This window comes from Vombatus ursinus, unplaced genomic scaffold, assembly GCF_900497805.2.
Source record: "Vombatus ursinus unplaced genomic scaffold, bare-nosed wombat genome assembly UNPS02000749.1, whole genome shotgun sequence".
In the NCBI taxonomy this organism is placed as follows: Eukaryota; Metazoa; Chordata; class Mammalia; order Diprotodontia; family Vombatidae; genus Vombatus; species Vombatus ursinus.
In genome coordinates, this window is record NW_020940527.1 from 21,616,351 (window position 1) to 21,629,402 (window position 13,052).

At 40.7% G+C, this 13,052-nt stretch overlaps 1 protein-coding gene across 1 annotated transcript in view; it reads right to left on the minus strand.

Annotated features, from left to right (window-relative positions):
* Window positions 1-1,376: 1,376 nt before the first annotated feature.
* VSTM4 (V-set and transmembrane domain containing 4) overlaps window positions 1,377-13,052 on the minus strand; it is a 135,429-nt gene continuing 123,753 nt past the window's right edge. The window contains exon 8 of the mRNA XM_027861089.1: window positions 1,377-1,443. Coding sequence (XP_027716890.1) covers window positions 1,384-1,443 — 60 coding nt within the window. The 3' untranslated portion in view covers window positions 1,377-1,383. The remainder of the gene's footprint in view (window positions 1,444-13,052) is intronic.

A 13,052-nucleotide genomic window follows, 5' to 3' on the forward strand; every position in this document is an offset into this window, starting at 1 on the left:
CCCTGTTCTATAGTAGTTACCTTTGCATTGGGGAACCATTTACTCTGTGCTATATGAAATAATGGAGGGATGCCAAAGGGGCTCCTTTTGCTTCCCCACTCTTTTATGAAGAGAGAAAGAATCAAGCTAAGTGCTAATAACATGAGAAAGGAGGCAGACCCTGCTAGGTGATCAAAAGACACTCCAGGGTGTAAGAAAGGCATTAGAATAACATTTAGTGAACTCAAGCAGTAACTTACTAAATGGTGCTGGGTACCTATACCTCCCCAAATGCCCAACTTATATTACATGTTTAGCTTACTGCCCTGTCAGGATTTGGCTTCATAAAGAAAATAAGAATCTTATGATGTCCCCATGGATATTGGCCCTATGTGCAGCTGTGGTTGAAACAACCAACAAAATGTCGGGCACCATCAAGAAGGGAATTGGATACAAGACAGATATGGTATCTAGCCCTTATGTCTAGTATCCACCTTTGGAATTTGGTGGGAGATTTGGTCTGCTGAAGCTAAAAAGGGGTGTAACAGACCTAAAGAAGGCACAGAGGGGGCAACAGAACTAGTAAGAAGGATAGAGGTACTACTGTCTACAAGCCCAGATTAAAATGTTGGGCTCATTCTTCTGTCTGGAAAGAAGGCTGAGAAAGGAGAGGACCCAATCACTGACTATAAAATCGAGGATGGTACAAACAAAGACGTGTTTGCCAAATCCTGAACAATACACTTCCTCCTTAGCTTGGCCTCTGTGAACCCTAGTTTCCTTCAAGACACAGTTTAGCTAAGGAAAACTTCACACTTCCACAAATCTCATAAACCTACACCTTAGGCGTAGCTCTCAGTGGGGCTCTAAGGCTGGGTAACTTTTTAGAATTCATGCCAAACATTCTTTCTGCTAAGGGGCCACAGGGGAGAAGGTGTATCACATTCTTCCTGATGCTCATCTACACCAGTACATGTATTCTACATAGGATAATAAATCTGGAGTTGGAATGACTCTTAGATGTCATCTGGCTCAACCCCTTCACTTATAGAGGTTACGTGAGTTGCCCAAGGTCTCATAAGTAGCAAGTAGAAAAGCTGGGAATAAGACCCAGGTTTTATAAGTCCAAATCCAGGGTTCATTTGCATTGTACTGTGTTGCCTTCTTGCTATATGCCCCCAGTATAATGTGACTCATGATAAAGGCTGCTGACTTCCTGTCTTTAAATTCTAAACAACTAGAACCATGACTTTCATATTTCTTTTTGGGATTAGATTTGTGATTTCATTGGCATAGGTAACTTGCAGAGAAGAAATTTCCTCTACCAGTGTAGATCAGCATCTTTCTTGCACCATAATCTTAGCATTTCCTGAGGCACTGAAAGGTTAAATTACTTACCCAGGATCACATGCATCCAAAGTAGGACTGGAGCCCAAATCTTCCTGAATTCATGATGACTTCTACCTGGAATATGGTAGATGCTTAATAAATGTTATAAATAACAAATTGAATCAGAATACCAAAATAAGAAGGGTACCTTTGAGCAAAATGACAAGAATGAAAGAAGTACCACTTTACCAATGGGCACTATGCTCATGGAACTTACTACCCCAGAATGCACATATGTTTCAAGTATATATTCTTCATATAGACTTCTTAGCTTTTTGGGATATATTGCATTACCTTTCTGATGATATTCCCTCTATAAACTTGAGAACAGAAATTGCCAGTTTTAATTCTTATGCTATCTGGGCTCTTCCAGAATTGAGCTCTAGATCCTGAATGGTGCCTCTGATCCCAGTAAATGAATACATTTTATATGGAAACAAAACTAACCAAGTAGAATAAAAAAAGTACCCCTTCTTTCCCCTTGCCTCTGTGGTTCTCAATGACTCCCTATTCCATGTTTACCCAACATGGAAGTCTATGGTATCCCAGGACAGAAATCAGGAGACAGTGTGTTGGTGGACATCCCAACAATATGGGGAGTCCAAGGGTGCCTCTTAACCCTGTGAGTTAAACCTGAAGTGGTGACAAGTTACAGAGCTTGAGGTCTCATTCTGAGGACAGTTTGGTGTCTCTACCTTCCCCCACATTAGGATAAATAGTGTTTCTCAGGAAGAAACAAAGAAACTGCCTGGGGAATCTCTTCTCTGTTTGTATGTAGTCTGTAAACCGGCTCCCTGGGGCAAAGAGCAGCTGAGAGCCAGAAGTGTTCTTGGTAAAAGATGTGTGTGATACCAGACACAGCCCACGCAAGCCTTTGAAATAACAAACGAAGTCAGGGTGTTCACGTGGTGTGGTCCTTTTGGCAACCCATAATGCCGAGATGATGTCAGTACCTATTTAAACTCTTCTGAAGGCCACAGTAGTGTTGAGGGCAGGGAAGTTCTATGTTGGTGAGCACTGTTGTTCCAGGGAAAGAACCCTGAACAGGACTTGAGTTTAATTCACAGCTCTACCATTTACAACCTACGTGACTTTGGGCAAGTCACATCATCTTTCTATTCCTCAGTTTATTCATTTGTAAAATGAAGGGGTTGGACAAAAAGACCTCTAACACATCTAGATGTAATCATCTTGGCTGCTGTCATGGACTTGTTTGCCCTGAATTTTCCTTCTGAATACTGACTCGTCTTCTTTCAGTTCAGTGGAATCCAGGGCCTGTTGTGGGTGTATGCGGCCTGTCCTTAAGGCTGTGTGCACCAATACACATGTTTTCACCAAAGTCCGTCCTCCCCCACATGCCCACACCTACATGCACACTGCCACAGAGCTTCAATTACAGAGACTGTTAGACAAGCTTGTTTTGTTAGGCTGGTCTTTGATGGAAACTAGTAGAGGGAGGCTACCGAAGGGATAAATATAGTACAATCTCTTCCCTGAAATGAAGGAGTTCTGTAATATTTGGGTCTGAATAACAGATTTGAAAATCTCATTTCTTCTATTCCTATTAGAGAGAAAAAAAAAAGTGCCTAAGAAATCAAACCACACCAGAGCTGAAACTAGAGTGGAACAATGAGGCTTTGTCCCAGGGTGCAAAAATTTATAGTATGCTGAAATTATTTATTTGATCCTACTTTTGAAACTTTTTTTTATTCTTTTTATTTTGAAATTTGGAGGGTGTTGTTAGAAATTGCACCTTCAGCAACGTAGAAGTAACAGAACTTAGCGTATCAACAGTGATAATAATTAAAAAATAATTAGTTAAAAATAGGAAGTTACAGACAGCAGGCTGGGGTGAATTTCTATTCTGTCCCTCTTTAATGTCCACCCTCCACTGAGATGAATTTTATGCACCTTGCCCCTACTCTGTTTTTTGGAACTTGCTCCTGGCATAAAGGTTGCTTGTTAGTACTTTGAATGACTCCAAAGAATACATCAGTTCTTCATGCTGCCAAATTACAAAGTTTTCCCAGGTTTGCTAAAATTATATCACTGTCATTTCTTCTCTCCTATTATCTCTGTATCTTCCCTCTCTCCTCCCTTACAGATATTTCTTTAACCATTCTCCACTGGGCTTCCTACCATAGACCAAATGAAGTACTCAGCCTGCTTTGTTATCTGGGGAACATTCCAACAAACTTTTCCTTCTTTCAAGATCTAATTTAGAAGCCCTCTCCTCCATGAAGCTACCATGATCCACCCCCAGTTGGGTGTGATCTTCCTAACCTCAGATTTCCCATAACCCAGCACATATTTGCTTAGCACTCCTTTATCACTATTTTATTCCACTGTGTACCACACTTATTTGTGTGTGTATATACATATATATGTATATGTAATATTGTGTGTGAATCACATATATACCCAAATGTATATCTGTAGGTACAAAATGTCACAAGAATACCTGTTGAAGATGAAACCTACTGACTGCCTTTCTAGAACAAGAGATGCCCCAATAGGACACACTGATACATTCTGAAAGGAAAGCTGCTAGGAATCTCACACTAATAGCCATATTGCTTCAGTGCCATGAAAGTCCCAAACGACTTCTATCCACACCCCAGAACTCAATTGCTCTGTGTCAATCAAGCAATCAATCAGACAACAAGTGCTTATTAAACATCTAATATATGCCAAGCATTGTGCTCAGTATTGAGAATGAAATGATAGAAAAATAGTCCCTGCCCTCAAGGAGCTTATGTTCTATGAGGTAAGACAATTTGTATATGTATACATGTATGTGTGTACATATCCATATGTGTACGTACACACACATATATTTGTATATGTAGGATATATATAAAATAAAGATGAGATAACTTTGGTAAGAGACCCCTTATGAACTTCTCAGGTGGTTATTTTTAAATGCATAAAACAAAATACTTAGCATTTCACAAGAAATAGTTGGAGTGAGAAGGGGAGATCAGGAAAGGTTTTATGCAGAAGATTCTCCTTGAGCTGAGCTCTGAAGGAAACTAGGAATCCTGAGAGATAGACATGAGGGCTAGGTGCATGGAGGTGGGGGATGGGGTGTTATACCTAAGGAACAGTAAGAAGGCCAAAGTTTGGCTTGGACCAGAGAGTGTGAGACTAGAAGTAATGTATAATAAAGCTGAGAAGGTAAGTTGGGGTCAGATTATAAAGGGTTTTAAATGTGGAATAATGGAGTTTTTATTTGGTCTTGGAGGTGCTTTGGAGCCAGTAGAATTTATTTAGTAGGGGACTGCCATAGTCCTGTGCTTTGGAAAAAGTGATTTTGGCAGCTGTATGAAGGATGGCTTGGAGAGGGGAAATAATTAAAGCAGCAATACTAATTAGGCAAAGTACAAGTGAAAGGTTATGTGGGCCTGAATATATCTTCAAGTCAAGTCAAGAAGCATTTAAGTGACTCCTATGTGCCAAGCATTGAGCTAAGGACATGTGTCCAAAGTATCATGAGGGACATTCTGAGGCCATCATGAATGTTCAATGGTCTCCATTGCTTTATGTACTTCAGATTCTTCTGAAGAGTGCTAGGGAACCTGGGTGGGGACTTTTCCAGGATGAATTCTATGATGAAGCCTGCTTTGCTCCGGTGTTCTGAGCGTGTGTCTTTCCTTTTCCTAGGATCAGAATGCTAGGCAATGGGTCTAAGGGAGCTAAGTCTTGTCTTTCATGTTCTGGAAGAGCAGGCTTCCCTGGAGGGAGCCCTCTGGTCTATGTATGCCCCTTAAGGAATGGGGTTTAGGAGGAGGTCTAGAGCTGCTCAAGCTGAAGAGAAAGGCATTCTTAATGAGGGGTGGCTCCAGGTTGGTATGGATAGATTTGTGAATAAAAGCATGATTCTGAAGCTTCATCTATTTCTAACAGAAATTCAAATCTATCAGGGAAGATACAGTACCTTCATAAGGTCTGTAAAACCAAAGGACTGACTGGAATCTGAGGACCTGCAGCCAGATCCCACTTGTGACCCTTACTACCTATGGGACTTTGGAAAAGTCACTTAACTGTTTTGTGCCTCAGTGTCCTCTTATGTGAAAGGAGAGGGTTTGAATAGTTGGTTTCTGATGTCACTAAGATCTCTAGGGCTGCACTCTAATGTCACTGTGATCTCTCAGGTGGGGTCCCTGAAGTTTTAGAAAGTATTAGATGAGTATACTAGTTTGCTGGTATATTAGTTCTCTCTGTCTCTGTCTGTCTATCTGTGTGTCTCTCACTGTCTCTTTCTCCTTTCCTCTCTCTCCCCTCCTTCTTTCTCTCTCTCTTCCTTTCCCCCTACTTCTCCCCTTCTTTCTCTTCACTTTTCTTCCTTCCTCTCTCTCCTCAGAAGTTTGAACCAACCAATTCACCTTGAGAGGCAGCCCACATCACTTTAAACTCCTTGGAAGCTGGCTTTGTCCCTCCAGCACAGTCTAGAGCAGAGGTTCTTAACTTTTGGCAGTGTCTAATGAACCCTATGGACCCCTTGTCAAATTAATGTTTTTAAATACATAAAATAGAATGCATAGGATTATAAAGAAAACCAATTATATTGAAGTATTGTTCTCAAAACCTTAAACACTCTGAGTTCACAGATCCTAAAGTAAGAACCCCTATTCTGTAGGGGGAAAATGTTTATGGAATCGATCTGGGGAACTCCCTTGATCAATACTCCTTACAGTGGTGGTTTTCAAACTGTGGTCCAGGGACTTTTGGAGACCCTTAAGACTCTTTCAGAAAGTCTCCAGGATCAAAAATAGTTCCATAATAATACCATGACATTTTTATTTCTAATACAGTAAATATTGATAAATATTCACATAAAATTCACATAAAAACTCTTTGGGCTCCTCAATAATTTTTAAAGTGTAAGGGAATCCTGACACCCAAAAGGTTAAAACTGCTACCTTACAGGTGTTATTTAGCTCCATGGGCACTTGTGTGGGTCTTTGAAACTCCCACGCCCAATAAAGCTTTAGAAATCATTGGACAAAAGTAACCAAGGCCACTGAGTTTCCTCCCAAGCAGCGCAACTCTCCACATTCTTGGCAGATTCGAGAATCTAGTAACTTTAAGTGTGCAAGAAGATTTCTTTGCTAATCACCCTCAATCTCTTCTCTTTTGATTATACCCACTTATTCAAGTTACATCCCCTGGTGCTTGGTTAAATGATCCTTTCCCCTCTTTGAACACTGACATATTTGAAATACACCATAGACTGCTCTCACAAAGCAGCCAGCTTCAATCACTACTTTGCCAAACTGGCCACTTTGGGCTCTTTCAACCTCTTCCCATAAATCCTTCCCTCTCTCCCTCCTTCCTTCCCCTTCACTGAATCATTTTGTCTCCTTTCTCTCTGCTCCCTCCAAATCGCCCCAGTTCATTTAGTCTCTAGGCAGCCAGGACAAGGCACAGTTCCCCAAATGCTGTTTCATCAGCATGAAGGACCAGGCAATTCTTGATTCCTTCCTTTGGGATACGTTTCTTTTTCTTGTGGGTCTCAGAATGAGAGAGGACTTTTTAAACTTTTTGGAGATGCCATGCCATCCATGCCTCATGATCATATGGAGGTGGGGATGTGGTAGATAGTGGATGTGCCAGGCTTGTAATGAGTCAGGGAACATGTGGGTTCCAATCCCACCTCCAATACCAATTCCCTGTGTGATCTCAGCCATGCAAGTCACTTCACTTCTCTGGGCCTCAGTTTCCTCCTATGTTACATGAGGAGGTTGGATCTGATGGTCTCTTTGCTTCCTTTCAGTCCTAAATATGTGATCCTGTGACTACTGGTTGATGGAGGATGGAGGAAGAAACTGTAAAAATTAATATTGCCTAATTTATCTGACCTAATGGGCTTTTTAAAATCAAAAATGCCATTGCTTGATTTATCTGACCTACCTTTAATTACTGCAGTGTCTAGTTTATCAATGATAACTTTTGATTTGGATATTCCCCTATCAATACCCCCTTTGAAAGAGTTTACATACATAATTTCTATTGAGTTAGAGCAAAATGGAACAGACTCTACATTGGCAAATATTCCATCAGGCCACTCAGCAGGATGTCCAGCTGTCCTGGGCTCCTGCTATATCCTCTTACCTGGAAAAATGCAAAAAGCAAACTTAGTCCACAGTGGAATTATTAGTAGAATGTTTTCAATCCACCTCAAACCCTGAAGTATTTCTTCCATAGACTGTGTCAATCCTCTTGTCTGCAATAACTATCCTGATGCTCTACCCTCTTCCAGTGAGACTAGACATAGAAGCATATGATGTAGAACTAAAAGGAAGCTTAGGGGAGGCGATGAGAGTGGAAATGGATTTTTATTTTGCTCTATATCCCCAGGATATACCATTGTGCCCATACATGGGGATAGGTTCACCATTCTATAATTTCATTAGAATACTGAACTCTCAGCTGAGGAAGATCTCTGCCAATGAAGGTTGGCACCTTTAATAGAAATAAGAAAAAATGGAAGAGCAATGGTTTGGGGAGAATAATAATGAGTTCTATTTGGGACATATTGATTTCTAGATGTGTCCAGGACATCTAGTTTGAAATATCCAATAGGCAGCTGATGATGTTGAGCTGAACTGAAATGCAGGGGAGAGATGGGAGCTGGACGTATAGACGTGTGAGTCATCCACAAAAGATTAATAATTAAACACAAGGGAGTTAATGAGGTCAGAAAAGAAAAGAAGATAAAGAAGAGAGAGTAGAGAGAAGAAGAGAGGGCCCAGGATAGAGCCTTGGAGGATAGCCACAATTAGAGGATATGATTCGGATCCAGCTAAGGAGACAAAGACTGAGCATCCAGACGAGAAGGAAGAGGAGAAGGAGAGAGCGGTATCGCAAAAACCCATAGAGTAAATACTGTCCAGGAGGGTGAAGGTAGTCAACAGTGCCAAATGCATGAGCTAAATTGTGAGGAATGAAGACTGATCAAAGACTATCAGATTTGGCAATTAGATATTTGACATCTTCAAAAAAGCAGTTTCAGATCAGAGACAAGTTCAGAAGCCACAATATTGGGTGCACCCCTATAGTGAACTCTTGGAAGAAGATGGATGAGAGCTGCATAGGATAGGCTGACCCAGATAGGCTGAGATCTGCCCTATTGAGTGAATATCCCTAACTGATGTGATCACAAGTCTACTTGAAACCTTGAGTGAAGGATTCAAAATGTCAAATTAATTATTAATTGTCAAAGCCGCCCTAGTGCTGGCAGCTGCCCCAGGAACCTGGAGAAGAGAGGAGAAAATTCTGAAAGTCAACATCAGATGATCATAAGGAGGAAGGGACCTTAAAGGCCATCTAATTCAACTCTTCATTTTACAGAAGAGAAAGCAGAGCCCTGACAGGTAATTTTAGTGACTTGCCCAAGGCTGGGCATGTAGTAAAGAAGCGGAACTAAGAGAATAGTCAAGAGGCTAGTGGAGATCATAGTGGATAGAGTGGTGGACCTGGATTCAAATACTGCCTCTAACACTTACTAACTGTGTGACCAAGGTCAAGTCACCCTACCTTTCTGATCCTTAGTTTCCCTGATAATAATACCTGTAATTTCTGCTTCAGAGCATAATTGTGATGATCAAAAGAGAAAATATATGTATAATGCTTTGGACACTTTGAATCTAGATAATAGTACCTTATTCAAGATTGACTCCTCCCATGGACAGTGAATGTATATGGGAGAGTTTGCCCCAGCTTTCAGAGGAGGATAGAGGTGGGATGTTTTGTAAACTAATGTTCTTAGTACTTCAACTTAGAAACTGTCTTTCAAAAGAGTAAATAAAAAATACCCCAAAGAGAAGACATAATAAGACATCTTCCTCTACTTTTTTGGAAGTGGGGGACTATGGCTGTGGGGTGCTACATGTAATGTCAGACTATATACATACATTTATAAGTATATGTATATGTGTATATATATTGGTGTGTATAGGTTAATTTTATAGAATTTTTTTTCTTTCTCTCTTTTTTGTCTTTTTTCTAAGAGATGGCCCTCTGGAAGAGAGTGGAGAGAATGAAATGGTGGGAAGTCTAAGTAATATTTTTTTAAAAAAGATATCAGTAAAGATGTATTTTTAAAAGTAAATTCAGTGATCTTACTAATATATACACCACAGCTGACAGGGGAAGCCTATCTATTTCACAACATTACTTACACCCAGGCTAGCCAGGGAGATTGGCACCCTGCCTGAGGAGTGGGGCTCCAAGGCCCAACACACTGGAACCTCCAAGACAAATAAAAAATAAAGGCATTCCACCCACATCTGCCAATAAGAAAGCAGTAATAGCACATAATAAAATGCCTGTTCCTTGAGCAGCAGTCAGGACGCCCACACATTCCCTGCCACTAATGGCATTTTCTCCTGTTTGCTGATGGAGGACTCTTGTAATAAAGTTTAATGTGGAAGAACCAGGTGCATTTAACCAAAGCTGTAAACATCTCTAATTCTATTTAAAACCAGAGGATGCAGCGCATTAACATTTGACAAGTGGACACTTAAGTGGGTGTGAACCTTAGAGAGCTTCTGGAAGGTACCCAGGCATCTTTGGCATCTTTTATCAATGACAGCAGGAAGGGGGCCAAACATCCCAACTCAACCCCTTGTTTCTCCCCTCTACACTAATGAATTAGGTGCTCAAAATCTTTTCTAAAACTCCTGACATATAAAGAGACAATGGTTCTTTGGATTAAAAAAAATTGGTTAGCCATGGCCCAGTTTAGCCCAGTGTCCATGAAACATTGATATTAAGTAATTTTCCCCATCCAAAATTAATCCCTTCAAAGAATTGAACCTCTTAAGATCATAGATCTAGAGTCAGAAGGAATGTCTGAGGCTCTCTAGTCCAATTTCCTTATCTTATAGATGAGGAAACCAAGGCCCAAGAATATGAAATGATCTGCCTAACTTTACAAAAATAGTGAATATCAGCAGCACAATTTGAACACAGATCTTCTCACTCTTTCCACCATACCATGCTGCCACCTCAGGTTCTCAGCTTCCTCCTATAAAGAAGAAGTAATAGCTCAACTCCCTAAAGTCAGAGGCAGCCGGTGTTTCAGTGGATGGAGCACTGTGTCTGGAGTCAAGAAAACCTGAGCTCAAATATGGCCTTAGACACTGACTAGGCAATCAATCAGCAAACATATATATATATATATGTATATATGTATATATAGATATATATAGATATATATAGATATATAGATAGATAGATATAGATATAGATATATATAGATATATATATAGATATATAGATATATATATATGTGCCAAGCACAGTAGGATACAAAAAAGAAGCAAAAGACAGTCACTGCCATCAAGGAGTTTATAATCTAGTGGTGGAGACACCATGCAAATAAATATATATAGGGTAAGTGAGAAAAAATTAACAGAAGGAAGGCTCAAGAAATGAGAGAAAGCTTCCTGTACAAAGTGGGATTTTAGTTGGGACTTAAAGGAAGCTAAGGAGATTAATAGTTGGAATGGAGGAGGGTTCCAGTTACGGGGGACACCCAGAGAAAATGTCAGGAGCCTAGAGAGAGAATGTCTTCTTTATGGAATAGTACGGAGGCCAGTGTCACTGGATCAGAGTATGTGGTGGAGAGTAAGGTTTAAGGAACCTGCAAAGGTTAAAAAAGGGGGGGGGGGCAGGTTATGAAGGGCTTTGAATACCAAACAGAGGATTTTGGTTTTGATCCTGGAGACAGTAATGGGTCATTGGAGTTTACTGAGTAGGGAGATGACATGATTTATGCTCTTTAGGAAAACCACTTTAGTGGCTGAATGAGGATAGATTGACATGAGTGTCTGGTCCAGAAAGAGACTTGAGGCAGGCAGACCCACCAGCAGACTGTTGCAGTCATCCAAGCATGAGGTGATGAGGGCATGCCCCAGAGTGGTGGCAGTGTTAAAGGATAGAACGGGGCAAGTATTTGAGAGATGTTGCAAAGATGAAATTGACAGGATCTGGGAACTGATTGGATATGGGGATGACAGAGGGTAAGAAGTCCTGGCTGACTATTAGATTATGAGCCTAAGAGACCAGAAGGATGGTGTTGTCCTCCACAGTAATAGGGAAAGTAAGAGGCAGGGAAGGTTTAAGGGGAAAGATAAAGAGATCTATTTTGTATTTATTCAGTTTAAGATGTCTACTGGACATCCAGTTTGAGATATCTGAAAGGAGATGTGAGATTGTAGATCAGAAGAGAGATTGAGGCAGGAAAAGTAAATTTGAGAATAATCAGCTTAGAAATGGTGATTAAATCACTAGAATCTGATGAAACCACTAAGTATAGTAGTACAGAGGGAGAAAATAAGAAGGCTAGGACAGAATTTTGCAGAATACCTGTGGTTAGAGGGCATGATCTGGAGGAAAATTCAGCAAAGGAGATAAAAAAAAGAGTGGTCATATAGGTAGGAGGAGCACCAGAAAAGAGTGGTATCCTGAAATCCTAGAGTGAATCAAGAAGGAAAAAGTGATAAACAGTGTGAAAGTCTACAGAGGTCAAGGAGAATGAGGATTAAGAAAAGGCTATTGGATTTGTTAGTTGCATCATTTTGGATCATTACTAACTTTGGAGAGAGTAGTTTCAGTGAAATGATAGCCACTTAACCTCTGTCTGCCTCAGTTTCCTCAACTATAAAATGGGGAATAACACCTACCTCAAAGGGTTATTGTGAAGATCAAATGAGATAATATTTGTAAAATTGCTTAGCACAGTGCCTGACACATAGTAGGTACTATTTCCCTTCTCCTTTTCTTCTAGTGCTAAATCTCTGGTCCTATAGTCCTATGAATACAAACTTCACAGTGAATTAGGATAGGTACAGAGGTTTTCCTTCTCAGTTCTGAAATCCTTAAAACCTTGGGAATGCCCTCAAATAGATTTTCTTATTATTCTTATTTTTCCTGGAGATTTCAAGGGCACTTGGAAGAATGGACTGCACTCGCCTGGCATCATCTGCTCTGTCTGCTTTGCAGCTTAGACCTGCCTGTTCTCTCCTGACTTATTTCTTCATCTGTCCCAAAGCCCAGGACAGCCAGGAGGAGATGAGCTGAAACCATTTGTGCTTCATGCATCTGCAGGGGAATCTTCATCCCCGCCAGTGAGGCAAGAGACGTCCACATGCCCCACTTGGCATCTGGAGCCAGAACTAGTCGCATGAGGTGGTCTCCTAGGGAACCAGCATGGGAAAAAATGATGCCATTTGGATTATAAGAGAGGCAGAACATTCTAGATCACTGTCTCTCACTCTGGTCCACAGGAGGCCTCCAGGGCCATGAGGTTCCCCATCCCTGCTCTATTGTTTAGAATGCAGGATTATAGATTTAGAGTTGGAAGGGCTATGAGAGGCCAATTAATCCAAAAACCATCTCATTTTATAGGTGAGGAACTGCACCTCAAAGAGATGGAACATCCCACAAATAACAAATAACAAAGCCAGACTTCAAACCCATGTCCTCTGACCCCAAATCCAGCATGCTTTTCATTATACCAGGCCACTGTTACATATGGCGGAATTAAGCTTTGTTTCTGTTATGAGTTAAGGGAGGGAAGGGAAAGAAAGAAGAAAAGAAGTAAGAGAGGAAGGAAGTAAGAAAGGAAGGAAGGAAGGAAACGAGCATTTATTAAGTATCTACTATGTACCAGGAAC